General features: G+C 43.3%; 1 protein-coding gene across 2 annotated transcripts in view; it reads right to left on the bottom strand.

Moving 5' to 3' along the window:
• ASRGL1 (asparaginase and isoaspartyl peptidase 1) overlaps window positions 1-16,522 on the bottom strand; it is a 50,871-nt gene that overhangs the window by 18,895 nt on the left and 15,454 nt on the right. For both annotated transcript variants that reach the window (XM_075598060.1, XM_075598061.1), the window contains exons 3-5: window positions 5,714-5,856; window positions 3,614-3,768; window positions 1,797-1,915 (exon numbers count right to left, since the gene is read on the bottom strand). In XM_075598060.1, coding sequence (XP_075454175.1) covers window positions 1,797-1,915; window positions 3,614-3,768; window positions 5,714-5,856 — 417 coding nt within the window. The remainder of the gene's footprint in view (window positions 1-1,796; window positions 1,916-3,613; window positions 3,769-5,713; window positions 5,857-16,522) is intronic.

The following is a 16,522-nucleotide window of genomic DNA, read 5'->3' as shown; positions in this document are numbered from 1 at the left end:
GTTAGACTCTCTCCGCATCCGGATGGAGATCTGCACTTCCCGTGTCCTACTGACGACGGTGGCCGCAACAGGTCAAAAGAACAGGGGGATTTTGAGCAACGCGTTTCGCCCTATGGACTTTCTCAGGCTCCGTAATTAGAATGATTCTGAGAGCTTATGGCCAAGCCCTGATGAAGTGTTATGTGACACGAAACGCGTTGGTGACGTCATTACGCAGCGACGCACGGCCGTGACGACGGTCAGTTTGTGTTGCTGTTCGAGCCCAGCCTGCCACGAGGAGCACAAGGAAGATTTTTAGTGCCAATCTATTTTTCTTTGACATCTTGCTTTCCTAGCACTTCTTCCTCCCTGTTACAACTAGGGCTTGTGCATTTGGGTGTATACACCCTTTACTCTTATGTGACTAGAGTTCTGGTGCAATTTATTACTGTAATTATAGACAAAGTTTATTATTAATTATTTATGGTATATGTATGTTTGTATGATGAATCACTTTTCTTGATAAAATATATGTATTCATTTTGGTTTCTCTTGGTTTCATTTTCATGCGCTCCTATTTTTGTTTTTTGATTGCTGAGTATGTCCTGCTGACCACGGGAGATTGGGAGCTGTGGGGTGACACCGTGTAGCTGAGAGGGTGGTCGTTTGGAGGGACAGCGCGCTCAAATACAATATTTTCTACTAGATGTTTTTGGAATTGACTTTTCACTTACGGATCAACTTTTTGGAGCTGCAGCAACGTTCCCCTTACCCCCCATTTGTTCTGATATTTGGACTGAGAATATATACAATTGGTGTAATATTTATTACACTACTGTCTGAGCATCAACTGTTATAGGTTTTATATATATGTTTATGTGTTTTAATATTTAGGTCAAGGTTAAATTTTATATTTATTTTTGTTCATTTCATGTTTTTTTTTTTTTTTCAGTTTGCACACCAGTAGGGTTTGCATTTTTGTTTTGTTTTTTGCAATTTGTGGTATTAGCATTTTTATTTTATTTTATTAACATTATCTGTTCTTAGTGGGTTCCACAATGCCTTCAGGATTAACCTTTGATAGCATTAATAATAGAAGAGATATTGCGGGTACCTTTTTTGGGGAGAACACTGAACCTGTTCCCCCCCTACCCAATCTAGACATTGATTTTCTGTGTCAAAATTTGGAAAAATTAATGTTACTTGACACTAGATTTTGGTGGGATAGATTCAGTCTTGAACAAGCACTTCAGGTCAATTATACAGATGTAGCCAACGTTATGGCACCAGCTGGAACACTCCCTGCCCACTTCTCACAGCTTCTCCTGACGAGTTGTGCATGTGCTGCTGCACCTGTACATCTCAGATGATTAATAAATCACCTTAGCAAGAGAGTGGAAGGGTTTCCCAAAACCTGAATCATAGCCTCCAGGATTCATGCTGAAAGGTCAGTAAAAGTTGCATTTGATATTTAGCAAATAGTGTTATCTTTTCATGACACAAGAAGAAAAAGTTACTAATTGATTTGGTTGTGTGTTAGCTCGCAAAAAGACAGAGGTTCTTTCTTCAGATGTGATATATGAGAACAGAAATGTGAAATAGGAATTTTTGTGGTTTTGGAAACTCATTTTCAACGATGAGTACAGTATTTGGAATTTTCATAATAGCTCAATAAAATGAATCACAATCAGCAAGGTTCGGTGCTCTGCAGAACTAATACAGCTACTCAAGCGCTACACTGCAGCGGCATTTTGAAAGTGTTTCCAATTACAGGCAAACGGATACCCAAATGGCTAATGACTTCCGTTTAATCTCACCTACACATGCGGAATCACCAACACGTCCAACCATTTTATTACTGATTCCTCCCGTAGACGTTGCACATGCCAGGTTTCCTTCACTGTCAATAGCAACAGCCCCAACTGTGCCGAGACCCCTAAGAAAATATAAACATCAGTTTAGTGTACACAGTGGATTCTACATGTATACTTCTACAAATGTACATGAAAACCTTTCACTGCTAAGAATATTTGTAGCACCGTTAAGAGAGTAAATAAGATGTTTATATCAAGTGTAAGAAATGATTAAAAAAAAAAAAAAAAAATCACTATTTTTTTTTATATTAGTCCCCTTTATGAAACTCTATGTAAAAGTTATTAGTATAATTATTAGAACTTGCAAATTCATTAAATTATACCCCGTACAGTTTAAGTTCATTACAATACTAAAAGCAGTTAAATTGATGACACCCTTGTTATAGAATACTGAGCAGTAAGAATGGCTTTATACCGAGTGACAGCATTATTTAGAGCAGCGGTGTTCAAACTGGGGGGTGCAAGATTTACGGTTTGCAAAATTAGGTGGCGGTAAAACATGGAGCAGCGTGCTGGCGCTCGTGCGCGGTGACGTCACGCGCTCTGCTCGGCCGGGCAATTTGTGGCCGGCTAGGTGTGTGCATGGGGGGGGGAGGGGGTATTGGGCATGATGGGGGCGTGGCCATGACATCACAGAGCTGGTTTGCCCTCATTGAGCGAACCGCTCACGTGACGCGCTAGCGAGCGGCAAATTCAAGTTTGCTTGCTTGTGCAAGCAGCTAAGCGCCGCGCAAGCACTGGCTCACACTGGCCACACACACACATTGCAGCAATGTGTTTCATCGCAGCTACAACTTGCACTCATGCTTGGAGAGTTGGTGATGTCACCGCTCTCAAGCATGTGCGCTCTCAGTGGCAACGTGGACGCAGCCTAATTTTGCAAGCGCGAGCTGTTGAAATATGTAAGTATTTAGATGTATTTACATTGTACATCGTTTAATAAAGGTTTTTTTTCCATGTGATTTTCATGGATGAAAAGGGGGGCTCGGCCTAAAAAGTTTGCTCACTCCTGATTTAGAGAACCACTGCCAGTATACCAGATAATTCATCCCACACTCCCACAGCTTCCGATGTCGTTCTTTACAAAGCTCGATTAGCTGGTACCCTATGGTAATACCCATTCTAGTACATCGCCATTGTCTTGTGGCAACAGTGACCCTGACTCAAAGTACCAATAGGTGTCATGCTGCCATTGAAAGGCTTTGTGGTGTGTGAGAAGTGAACAGTTTGATGATACAGAGTATAGTGGGAAAGACTACGAAATGCTGAGGTAAAGAAGGAAAGGGTGGGGAGGGATCAAGGCACAGATCCAAAAAAGGGTGCTAGAGTTCAGCACGCATTTACTCCCAATCATGGAGCTTGCCACAGAGAGAAAGGGCGAGAGAGAAACAATTAGATAAAAGACAGATTAATAAAGAGCAGAGGGAAGAGAGGCAAAGATAAAAGAAAACCCTTAACATACTTCCTTTTTAGCATGTATAGCACACGCATCAGTTTTGAAACACTGCACAATTAAAAAAAAAAACACACTTCAGGGGTTTATAAGATACTAAACATATAAAAATACTCCATCTAATCTCCAAAATAAAACACCAGTGATAACGAAAATAAATAGGAATCATTATGTGAAGTTGACACCTGCAATATCATTGAAAAGTAGAAAAAGATAGCAGCTCCTAACATGTGAGAAAATTAAGAAGAATATAGTTTGTATACCAAAATGACAGTAAATGTACACTTTTAAAAAAATATAAATTTACACTTGTGTTGCCACCGGATTGGAATTTGATTCTATGTTTTTCCTCCATCTCTCCTTGGATCGCTCTGTGATGAGCTTTTCACCAGGAACTTCTGGAACTCCTTGAGCCTTTGCAAAAAGAGCAGCTCCATTAGCCGTTAAAAGCACATGATCCGTCTGAAATAAAGCAAAAAGTGGAGCAGAAATAAATATATAGAGATCATGTCCACAATGTAAAATCTGAACATTAGAGTTAGATATAAAACTGGACATATAAAAAAAAATTGATTTGTATCATGACTAGAATTGTCACTTTTACCTTTATCACAATTAAAACAACTTGAGTCTTACCTGCGAATTTACAGATATAATACATGTATACAATTTATGATACCACAAAACATACAGTTTATACAATATGTACTTGGCTTAGAGCAGGCAAATATTAACCATGCTAGAACATTTCACATAAAATAATGTTGCCAGAACAACATTATGAAAACAAATATTACAACAGCTAGTGTTCCATATCCGTGGGATGTCACCCTCAGGAGAATCTCGGTCAGAGTATAACTGACAATTATAAATAGAGGTTACGGTGGATCACAATGACTGCGAGTTTTCCCCCTTTGTCAGATGTCAAACATTGGAAAACCAGCACCAAGTGAGTATAAACACCCCAGACAGAACCACTTATCAGCATTCAATGGGGTGGAAGAAGGAAGAAGTAGTAATTACGCCATTACGATGAGAATACAAAATCGCCAGCAATACACAAGAATAATCTGTACAAAGTGTAAGATTCTAAATAATTACAGAATTAAATAGAAATGGCATTGTTAATCCAGTTGTGAAAGTGAATGAGTAATTCAGTATTAGGCAATACCTTTTTTTATCTGGACTTACAATTGATATCATCAGAAAAGGTTTTGTGAGTGCTCTCTTCCTCAGGTCGGCAATACTGATTTACGAAGATTCCATGAGTTTAACCATCCTCCCACTGATGAGACCCAGAATGTCGAAACAACCAAACAGCTGTCTACGAGTAGGTTTACTGGTTTTGCAATTCTTTAACCCAGGCTGTGCTGAAAAGCTGTGTAATGCGCTGGGTCGTCGAAATGTGGGGTGGGATGGGGTGGGGGAGAGAGCCAGGACAAGTGTCCAAGGCCCGGCTGGCTGTGGGGGTCGCCTAACTAAATTATTAAAATAATAAAGTTCAGACACTGCCATGACACCCATGTGTTATAGGCGTTACTTTTTCTCACGCTACTACTTGTTAGTTCAGTGGCGTCTTTCCCCGACCTGCTACGAGCAGAGATGATAAACACCAAAAAATATGGCAGTCAAGCCGGCGATACCACTCAGCTCAAAGCACTTGCAAATCCCTCATTATGACCTCACACTTCCATACTGGATTTCAGTGTCCCGAATTAAACAAATGTAAATGTGGCAACCCTATGTTAATCCCTGGCAAAAGTAGAGTACACAGAAAGCTACATTCATATTGATTTTCTGGCAGGTTATTGCTTAACTGTAAAGAGTAAAAAGATATCCACATCACTTGATTTATGTTATAGTTTTCATACTACCCTCTGCCTCCCCCAAAAAGATAATGCTGCAATAAGAAGCAATACTGGTAGTGTTGGTATTTTGTTATTGTGTAGTGATCACTTTGTAGTCAGAGGTCTACTGAAAAAATATATAATCTATTAATACATTCATTAAGTTAAGTCCAAGGACTGGAGAATTGACAATTTAGGCAGTGTAACAGAAGCCAAACAGATGACACATGTGCAAGAGACAATATAGACAGACACACTGATAGCCTTCGGTGCAGAGGAAGGGAAGAAGAAAAAAATGCAGTAATTGTAGCAGAGACAAGTAGACTATGATAGTGCACTTCCACTAAATGATGTTATCCATGTAGAGGGAGCTTGCACTTGTTGTACATAGATATAGCCACAAGGTGGCACACCAAACCTTTGATAGTGGATTGTAACACTGTAATAATCCAACTATATAAAAGTTCCAGTGAACCAACCCACTGATGATTTATATTAGATAAGTTGGCAACACACCAAAGAGGAACTATACATTTTATTGAAGTGCTCATAAAACATACCTTTTCCATAACAAGGCGGGCAAGTTTTATTGGGTTAGCTATGCATCTGACTGCAGAGACGGCTCCCGTGGCCAAATTTTTCCCATCCATGATAATAGCATCCATCTCTACTTCCCCCTCTTCATTCAGGACAGATCCATAGCCTGAGGAATCAAATGAAAAGTTACACATAAAAGAAATGTCTGAGTACAGGTTTACAAAAGGGATTTATACCAACAAAAAATTATCTCTCTCCTTCATTAGGCATCATGCATTCACGAATAAATTACAAAGACAACATAATTGATGTTTAAATCAAATAAAACAAAATCAAACAGAAATGATGGCATAAAAAAAATGTCAGTTTGTTGCAAGTTCAAACAACTTGAAGAGTTAACGGAACAAAATGGGAAATTAATCTGCTTTTCTGCACTATATGAAGAAGTTGGAAGAAAATAAAATGTATGTATATTTGTACAGACAATAGAATACAAGGGCATTATAATAGAACATGTAGGAGAGGTGTGGCCAGCAGTCGATCAGAGAGGACGCAGAGCTACTGAGCTCTGGGCCAAACTGCTCTATCGGGGCCATTCACCCCATTGAAATTTATTTAAAAAATAAAAATGTAAAGTATGTCAACACCCACAAGCCAACCCTGATGCTTACAGTTTCGCCTGAGCTCCTATAAGTTCCCCACAAAGTGTTGAGGGATGAGAGAGTATCCAGAGCGACAAAATGGTGCCGAACCTCGACTGATCTGTCCCAGAGGAGCTCCGTGGCAGTGAGGGAACATCCTTCCCTGAAGACTCTGACGTCCACACCTTGACCGGGCTGCGGAGAGCCAGTAGAGACCCCCCACTGATCGGAGCTGCCGGGGTAAGTGAGGAGACCACAAGAAGCGGGATGGCCATTCTGGGTTGGCGGGACGCCGGTGAGCTGCCAGCGCAATTGGGACTGCTACCTCCCCTCCCCCATCCCCCCCATTGCGCAGGAGACTGAGGCCTCAACCAGGGTGGAAACAGGCGCTCCAGCGCTGCGTCCTGCTCGGCCGTGCTTTTCCTGGCCGGCTTGGTGCGCGCACGTCTTGGGGGCGCGGCCCCGATGTCACGGAGCTGGTTCACCCACATTGGGCAAGCGGCTGAGCGCTGAGCAGGCGCACCCGCCCGCTCACGCAGGTCACATGCATTGTTGCAACGTGTCCAGCGTGAGCACATGCGCCCGCTCAGCACCACCCTGGATGGGGCCTAAGGCAGCCGCTCGACTGGGGGAACCCCCTGCTTAACAAAGAACTGCTCTAGGACGCTTGGGGGTATAGGTTGGTGCGGGAGGGGGGAATCGAGTGAGATGGGGCGACAATTTTGAGTGGGCACTCCTCTGCAGTGCGTCTCCTCCCCTCTCCCCCCGCTGTCTACCGGCCAAAAAATCCAGCGGGCTGAGAGAATCTCTAGATGACCCCCCTCCCCTGTAACTGGCTGCAGGATGGTGGTGGAGCCATCTGACCCCACAGCAAGGGGACCAGCATAGTCCTGTGGGGTAGCACAGTGCTGCAGGAGGGCTGTCAAGCAGGCACAGAGACAGTAAAGGGAAAGGCCCAGTGCTAGCAACTTCCTCCTCTACACATATCTGGCCCTACACATTGAAGACAAGCAACAATCAACATTAAAAAAACGTTGCTTGAAGTGCTGAAACAGTACATAAATTTAGACTATGCATCCTTGGCTAAACTTCCTGTTTCTTCATTCCGAAACTATGTCTGAACATACATAGTCCAGGAATTCAGCCAACATTAATTGGGTAACAGGTCAGTCAACAACAGACTAACATAATGGCAGTGTTAGTATAGAATGGTTATAGCAGACAAAATGGAGTCCCCCCACTGATATATACATTATGAACATATTTTTTAAATGGACTGGGGGGGTGGGGGGGGGGGGGGGCTCTGGAGAAGGATTGAAAGTGATGTTCAGTTCCATTTTGTAAAGTCATTCATGTCCAGTATCCATTTTGAGAGTAAGAATGTGTGTCTGGTGTGAATGAGAGATTTCGCTCCTAAGTTGATTTACGAATGTGTCTAAAGTAACGCCCACATTCCTAGTGAGACCTGGTACCAGGAGCTATTCATAGTTGTTTTGAGGTTAGTTTTAACCAGGTTTAATGAGCTGTAATATGATTGGTTTAAGAATTAAGGAGTGGTTAGTATAATCTGCCTAGTAACAGTTTTAGACAAAGGAACCAAGAATGTATAAAGAGGCTGCCTGGACACTCCCTGGCAGAGAGTCTTGTAGACTTTTTAATTAGTATGATCATACTATATTATGTATTAAAATAAACTACTTATTATCAACGAACCCTTGTTTGTGAGTTTGCAAACAACGACAGACAGATACCCTGGAAAAAAAAGCTGGACAACTATCAAGGCACTGCAGAAAAAAAAAGAGAAATGGACAAACAACCTGAAAGAGCAGGCCTACAAGCTGGCGGAAAGGCAGGAAGACTCTGAAAATAGGGACAGGAGAAATAATATTGTTATTAGGGTGTTCCCGCAGTCGGTCACGGAGTCAAAAGACTGTCTCAAAGTGGCTGAACATCATGCTGCCTTAGAAGACAGGAGTGGAACTGGGTCTGGACTGTTGCTACAGGGCCCTGCGGAGCAAACCGCAGTCAGGAGAGCTATAGATACGTCACTATTTTAAGACAAAGGATGCCTTATGTCAAATTACCCAAAGTTCCAACACACTCACCTATGAAGGAATAAACTTGCAAGAATACCAAGATTTATCCCACTTAACACTAGCCAAAAGGCGCAAGCTTCAGCCTATTACAAGATGCCGACGGGAAAATTGAGTGATATATAGATGGGTATTCCCTTTTAGGCTTCTGGTAATTAAGGACGGACCTGCCAACACCATGAAGGAGCTAGAAGAATTCCTAAAGAAATTGGGGATAAAAACAAACATTGCTCATGGAGCTGAAGAGGAAGAACCTTCTCCAGAGCCATCCTGGAACGAGGTTAGAGACTCAGCAAGAGGCAGGAAGGCAATGGCGGCCAAGGGAAATTAATTGATCAATCAAGGACTTAAATGAGTAGGATACTGAAGGCGGACACAGCGCCAAGCAATTTAAAGACAACACACAAGGGGATTCTTTATATCATCACCACAGACACACCCATGGCTCCAATCCGGGTCTTGTGGGTCACGGAGGCTCCCGCTTGGAGAGCCGTGATGCAGAATGGGACCGGTTGCTGGATGGCGATGCAGAGTCCCGAAGATCTGGTGATCCACGAGGCCCAGAAGTAATCACTGCATGAAGCGGATTGGTGCGGTCTGTATGGGCGGTGGGGGGAGGGGCAATTGAAAATGAGGAGTGCACCACAACAGGGCGAGAGTCCAGGTGGCGAAGGCCATAGTCACAGGAGGGTAATATCCTCCTACCTCCAAATGGAGGCTCTGGTTTTGGCCACAGAGGGTCATTGACCCCCGGAGAGTTAGGAATAGACTGTAGCGTGTGGGCAGAAGGGGGCGGTGGGAGTGGGGGAGAACAAAAGATGCATGTAGGGTTATTTCTGTAGCACAGTACGGAATTAGTCGGAGGAGCCTTAGAATGCCTACAACATTACTCGCCCAACTACTTAGGTAATGCGCAAAACATGGCTAGTGAGCGCTTCAATCTTAGAACACTAGAAATCAACGCAAAGGGAACTGTTGGGAATGACAGCGGAACTGGGGGACAGCAGTGTGTTATGACCTTATTCTAATGTTTTACTGAATTGCATGGAATGTTCATTTAATAATTATCCACTGTGTCTCATGCTGCTCTTTTATCTTGGCTGTGGGTGATGTCTTAGGAATCTACTAAAGAACACTAAATTTGCGAAGTGCTGAATGAAAGAGGTGTTTAGAGTGCAGCAAGGTAGGACATACCCCAAGGTCAAGTTTAACTTAGCAGGGCTAGGTGGTTAAGTGTTGGTGCATAGTTGGGGTTAGTCATACATAAAAATTATATAAATAAACAAAGATGTTAAGGAAAACAAGTTCGGTTTTATAAAAGCAGGTTTTTGGCGAGCACACAGAGAAATGGAAACAGGAGGTTGAGAGAGGGATAGTATGGTGGGCCCTAGACGCCGCCAGGCTAGAGTAGTGAGGGGGTATAGACTCTGAAAATGCCTCTGAAAATGAGGCAAAGGATAAGTCAGAACTGATAAAGCTGCTCTGGTAGGTTAACAGAAACATACTTAAGATTATGTATTTTACATAACTGCTAATCTGTATAAATAACAACCAACTATTAACAGATAGTGAGAGACACACATGCTACCCAGGAGACATTGCTTCACTGTGTGCATTTAAATTAATAACTGGACTCATTATGTTGTTGGCTAGTCAAGTTCATATATTCTATGTTTTCAAATGTAACAGTGTTTCTCCCACCCAATCGCAGATAGGGGCCATTACAGGGTGTATGGTGCATATACCTGCAGGCAACAGGAGGGCCGAGTCGTCCGCCGATGGTAGTGGGGATACAGGAACAGGCTTCTGGGGTTCATACCCCACAAATCTCCTTAGCCTTGCAGCACCTCCATCTGCCGTGGACTCCAGGAACTGAAGGTGATCTTCCACGGTAGAATTATTACCTCTCCCCCCCCAGTAAGGTCCCGCACCATTCAGGAGGTATATTGCAAAACAGGAACAGGTTTATTACTACACTCTGCTGTGTAACTGTTACTGCAGTCTTCTGCCGGATGCTGTCTGTCAGGTCAGCTATCACTGGAAGATGGCCCCTGGACCGTCAAGGTAATCCGCAGTCATCCTAGCTCTTCCCCACCTCCCTAGCGGAAGCAGAGGTATGGTCCACACTCACTCTCCCCCCGGAGGGAAGAGCACATGGGAAGGCCCCAATCTCAGGCTCCCAGTGTTGTGACCTGCCTTCCTCAGATGGGAAGGAACAAAAACTAACTTTAGGGTGGTCCTGCCCTTAAGTACAACCAGAAGGCGGCACCCTGTTGTCCCATCTACAACAGGATGTACCACCCCCCTGCTGTCACTCAAGTGCATTACCAAAGAGCAGGGGGGAAACCCTATACCAACTACTGGCAACCTGATTGTACCAGGGTTTACTGCCAGCCCATTGGGCAGTATAGTAGTCAGGGGGGACCCTACTACACTCTCCCTCTGGTGGATTCCCAAAGAACCCACTTGGGTCCTAAATTTTTGGGTACCATCATCGGATGAAACCTGAACAAAACAACATAACATTTCACATGAATATCACATTAGGATGCATGATATACATTGTCTGTGAACAAAATACATTTTTCTAGACACATCAAATAACTAAGTCAAAGATAGCAGAGCGCAAAAAAGAAGAAAATAATATGTGCAGTTAGATGGTAGATAATACACAACATACACAGTGGTTGACAAAAAAAGCACAACGGCAAGCAAAGGAAAGAAGGGAGGAGGGAAGGGGGAAAAGGGGAAGAGGGGAGGGTTGAAAGGGGATGAGGTGTGTGGAATGAATGATATATCATTGTCAACCACTGTATATGGTGTGTATTATCTACCATCTAATAGCACATATTTTCTTCTTTCTTGCGCTCTGCCAACTTTGTGACTTATTGCTATCCGAGGATCAAGGGAAGATTCGTGACTGGCTGAGCAGCATTATTGATTCGGGCCAGTATTTTACCATTGTTTGGTGTGTCCTTTACTTTTGCATGCATCACTATTATTAGGGTCAGTCAGTTGGGTTTCTTCCAACTCACTGGATTTGTATAGGGAGCACCTCAGTTTTGTGTTCATACATCAAATAACTGCCTTGTGCAATATAGGTTCCTCACAACCTGGAGAATCTTGTTATATTAGTGCTCCAGTTTTAATAGCCAACTAATTCTCTGTACTACCGGGCACTGTCACTGAAAATACCCTATTAGGCATGATCTACTGGATTTAAAGCAACCACCAAACGACATCCCTGGTAACATAAGGGGCACCCACAACCCGGCAAGGTGGCAGGCATGGAATCTAAGTACGCAGAAATATCCCGCCAGGATAACCCAAGCGCTTTTGTCGGAACTAGGCATACCCCAATCTGACTGATACTCCACCATAATCTTACTAACCAAGGGGGGTGAAGCATGAGGCAGTGCAGACTCAAAACTGGGGAAATGCTCTACAACAATCAGTGTTTCATCGTTAATGGCTCTATAAGAAAAGTCCCTTAACTCATTCCCTTTGGGGCATGGCTCACTACTTTCACTTTCGTCGGAGCTAAACCCAATCTCCTCATCTCCAGTACTATACTCAAACTCTATATCCCCTTCACTGGTTCCTGGAAATAGAGTACAATAGGACAGAACCAGTACCCTACTGAATGCCCTCACTGTATGTGAATGTTTAATGATGTAATAAGTGAAACACTTCTATTAGGTGTTACAAATAATTTGTAAAGAGGGACCAAGTAAATAGATCTGTGACCTGTCCCTAAAAAACACTTAATATTATGCTCCTAACCACGTAATTGGCGCTATAGCGGATAGTAGCTTATATTCCATATGGAACCCCTGTCTAGTCAAATCAAGGCTACTGTCAATGAAACTTAATAGTATTAAATCATACACAGCTCACTTAATATATAATTTCCTGTATTTAGTTTAAAGCAGGATAAATAATTCTCCTAAGCCATCAAGCATGGAAGATTCATACCCCCAGCCTGATGCACTAAAGGCACTCAAAGGTGCCAGAGCTAAAATGACAGAAAATTTTGATAGCTGCAAAATTTAGAAAGAAGAGCCAATAGCTCAACAAGCGTATTAATCCGCAAAGCCCACCGTAGGAACATCACCATGCGTCGTATTCTGCATAAAATCGTATTGATTCACAGAGGAGATGGAGGGTATGCCCTTGTAACATGGGAGAAATCCCCGTTCAAGTAATGTGCCTTTAATCTAGCAGTGTGGTGGTTAACTGCTGGTAGTCAATTAATAAACACCACCTGCCTGATTGCTTACAAAAGCCTGTCTGTTGAGACAGGAAGTGACTCCTTAGCTCACTTGTGGGCTGAACTTTGGAGACAGAGCAGTGTTCTTGAGTCTCCCAGGAGAGACTGACCAAGAGAACACATATCTCTGGAGCTGACCATGTCTTGAGCTCTGCACAGCATAGCTGATTGCAAGACACCAAATAAGACTTCTAAACCTGGATGATGATTTTCTGTGCACGCATGGGTGCGGTTCCAGGAGAGCAGAGAAGCTTACTCTACAGCAGCTAACAGATAAGACTTTCATTCTTAAAAGACTGCTTATATCTGCTTATTTCATGCTATCTGTTTGGGGTTGGGAGAAAAGCTTAACTAACGGAGATGTGAATTAATTGCATAGGATTTCACAAGAAACACTCCCAAGTGAATAGAAGCTTTGTTCCCCCCCCCCTGTGTTTGGATGATTTCCTGATGAAAAGGAAAAGTCACAATAAAGCCTTATTATAATTTCACCTTATAAAAGTCTCCAATTGTGTACCTCTGTGAACGTCCGTCTACATATGGTGTTCGAAGTGGGACAAGAGGTGTCTTTGAAGTTAAAAAGGACCGGAGATTTTTCTGTGAAATTTTTTTTGTTATGCTTTTTGTCTACAAACAGTCTGAGCAACTTAGAGAAAAAAACCAAAAAAAAAAACCTCATGCAGCAGAGATCAGAGTTAAGGGGACACACCACTGAAACTTACACTGCATTGAAACTTACAAAAACACAGACGGGCTCTTTGCCCCAATCCCCAGAGGAGAGAGACTGCTGAAACAGCTAAACCTTTTTTGCCTATCACAAAGTGTAATATGGTCATTCAAATATGGGTTTTGCCTTCCAGCCATAGTCAGGGTTCAAGAAGTGAGTCAGCCCTTAAAAAGGGATAGGTGTTGTTGTTTTCAAAAGTTTCGCTGAAGCAGTGAATACAGATGGTGACCACGAGTGGTACTGATTTTGCAAATAAAGGTTGCTACACCGCATAGGGCTACCAGCTGTGAATGGAGTATATGCAGAAAAGTGTGAAAATTGATACAAGACTGTGCTGAAGCAGGGGAATTTTTAGCAAACACATGCTGAGTGTAAAATTGCCCTATTGGGGAAAATGGGATTTCTGAACTGTGAAAAAGGTTTTTCAAAGCCAATTGCGAATGTTGAGTCACCCTGCCGGGAATGAAAGAAATGGTCCACTGCAAAGAATGTTTTTTTTCTGCAAGTAAAAAAGTCTGCATATATATATCTTGGGAGCAAAACAGACACCCAAAGTGTGAAGTGTGAATGCCATAATACCCAAAGATAAGACTGAAAATTACTGAACTCAGGCAGAACACCAAATTCTGTTGCTGAAGTGGGGAGATTGCACCTAGCAAGTAAATGGTGTAAAGCAAATAGACTTTTTTACCTAGCAACTGCACATCTTGTATACCTGATAAGAGAAAATGCATGCACAGTGCTGCTGATATTGAAAAAAATTACCCAAGAAAGAAAAATTCTACAGAGATGTCTGTGAGAGCTACGACCTCTACAAGCAAAATATGCCCATCTGTAGGACGACCACAATTGGGGGTTCTAGCAAATACAGTGGCAACAGCTGCAATAGCGCCTCCTGAGGTCAGGAAGAAAATTACACCTGATAGCCTAAAAATGGAGGACAAGATGCAGCGTTCCTGTAATGAACCCTACCACATGGAAGAGTGGCCCTTCCAGTCCAATAAAGAGGAAGACCTCTCTTACGGGGTACCCGCACCGAGTCACACCCACAAAACACCCCAAGAATGGTGGGGGTGCCAGAACTCGGCACGGACAGAAAAGACCGCTCCCTTTGATGACGAATATGATCAACAGGAGGCAGAGCGGGAGCAGCAGATCACCCAATATTTCTGTCAGCTAAAGCAACTGCAAGAAAAGCCTGGCGTATATAATGGAGCTGCTAAAGTATCAAATAAAGAAGGAGACCCCAGTATTCCGGATGGGACGGAGTCATCCAAAACAAAGAAGCGGAAAAAGAAAAAGAAAAGCGGTTCTTCACTTACCGTGGAAGGAACAGACACGTCCGCAGATCCTGTGGAGAAAAAGGGGGACCGAGTTGCCCTGCAGCCTAGAGAAAATGTAGAATTCATCCCGCGGTTAACCGAATATCCAGAGGGCCCAAGGCAGAAGTCGTGTACCCCAAAGAAGTGTCTGTCCGGTGCCAACAGTGAGGAACCCTCAACCAACCATCCCAGGGAAGTGGAGCCGGAACCAGTGAGTGACGATCCCTTGACCAGCCCTGAAGATGCCCTGAAAAATGCCAGGCATGACAGTGATATGCTCCGTGAACAATTGAAACAAAAGGAAGATTGTTACACAGAGCTACAGAAAAATAACGTGAGGCTACAAAAAGATGTGCTCACAATTTACTCTTTAGCCAGTACAGAATTGGACGATCTCAAGACTGAGCTAGATACTGCAAAGGCTACTATTTCCGCCATGGATGAAAAGCAGAGCCAATCTGATAAAATGGTGGCTACGCTAAAGCGGAAGTATGAGGAGGCACTGAAGCAGATGACAGTCTTCCAGCAAGAGGTTCACACTCTTCGTATAGAGCTGAATGCCTCACAGCAGGAGATCAACAGTGTCCGGATAGAAGTGGACGTATTTCAGAAAGAGGTTCAGACACTCCGCTGAGCAGTTGATGCCTCACATCATGAGACCAACAGCTGCCGCACAGACCTGGAAGTTTCCAGAAAGGAACTACACAGTCTCACTGAGGAGCTGGACATTGCTAAAGAAACTATTGTCAATCTTGATACAGATCTCAAAGTCTCTCAGAAGGAGCTTCAGACCCCCAACCTAGAGAAGGAAGTCTCACGCCAGGAGATTGTCATTCTCAAAACAGATGTGCATAAATGGAAGGAGGACTGCAAAGAAGCCCTGAAGAATACAGAGACTGAAAAAGGAGAAAATTCAAGATTAAAAAGAGAAAACTTAAAACTGAAAGAAGAAAGTTTTCAGTTCACAGAAGAAGTCAAGGAAAAGTTTGAAGCAGAGCACCGACTGCAGAACCAACTGCAAGGTCTGCGTACGCACCTCAAGAATGCCGAGGAGAAGCAGCGAACTCTGCAGGATGACAATCTGCAGGCTGTTAAAGAAATTCAATTGCTGCGGGAACGTCTGATGACCCAGAATGTACCCGCAAAGCAGCATGAGAAACTGAAGGCTACCCTGAGCATCACCAAAGCAACGCTAAAAGCCAAGCTTAGAACCCAGGTGACGCGGCACAAAAGGGAGCACAAGGTCCAGAAACTGAAACAAGTAACTGTGGCCCAAGCAAAGAAGTTCATAGTGCTTCACAATGCAATAAAAATGTGGAGGCAAGCTCAGAGAAAGCAAAGCATGCAGATAAATTCCCTGAGAAGAGACTTGCAAGATGCACTCAAAAAACAGGGATCTCTCGCGGATGAGATTACAGTCCTACAAGGACAAGTATTGACCCTGACTAAGCGTTAGTATCCCACAGCCTCAAAAACCCATGAAGACAAGGGTACAGTGAGAGCTGGGAATACCGCTCATCTGAAAGACAAGGTTGCAAAATTTGAACCACCTAAACAAGCACTAGCAAAACCTTCAGCCACCCAGCAGCCAACAAAAGAAGGTACACGTGCTGAATTAAAACCAGATGAATCCTTAGCTGATGAAGCTGAAAAGATGGGACATTCTCTGGAAGTGGGTGTGGAATTGCAACTTAATCTCAAAGAGGCTGAACTAGCAACCCCATTGAGTGGGAAAAGGGCAGAGAGACAGCTTCAAGAGCGGAAAACTCAAAGGGCTGT

This window comes from Ascaphus truei, chromosome 4 (genome assembly GCF_040206685.1).
Source record: "Ascaphus truei isolate aAscTru1 chromosome 4, aAscTru1.hap1, whole genome shotgun sequence".
NCBI classification, from domain to species: domain Eukaryota; kingdom Metazoa; phylum Chordata; class Amphibia; order Anura; family Ascaphidae; genus Ascaphus; species Ascaphus truei.
Note: the sequence above shows the minus strand (reverse complement) of the source record. Positions and strands in the feature narration are given on the sequence as shown.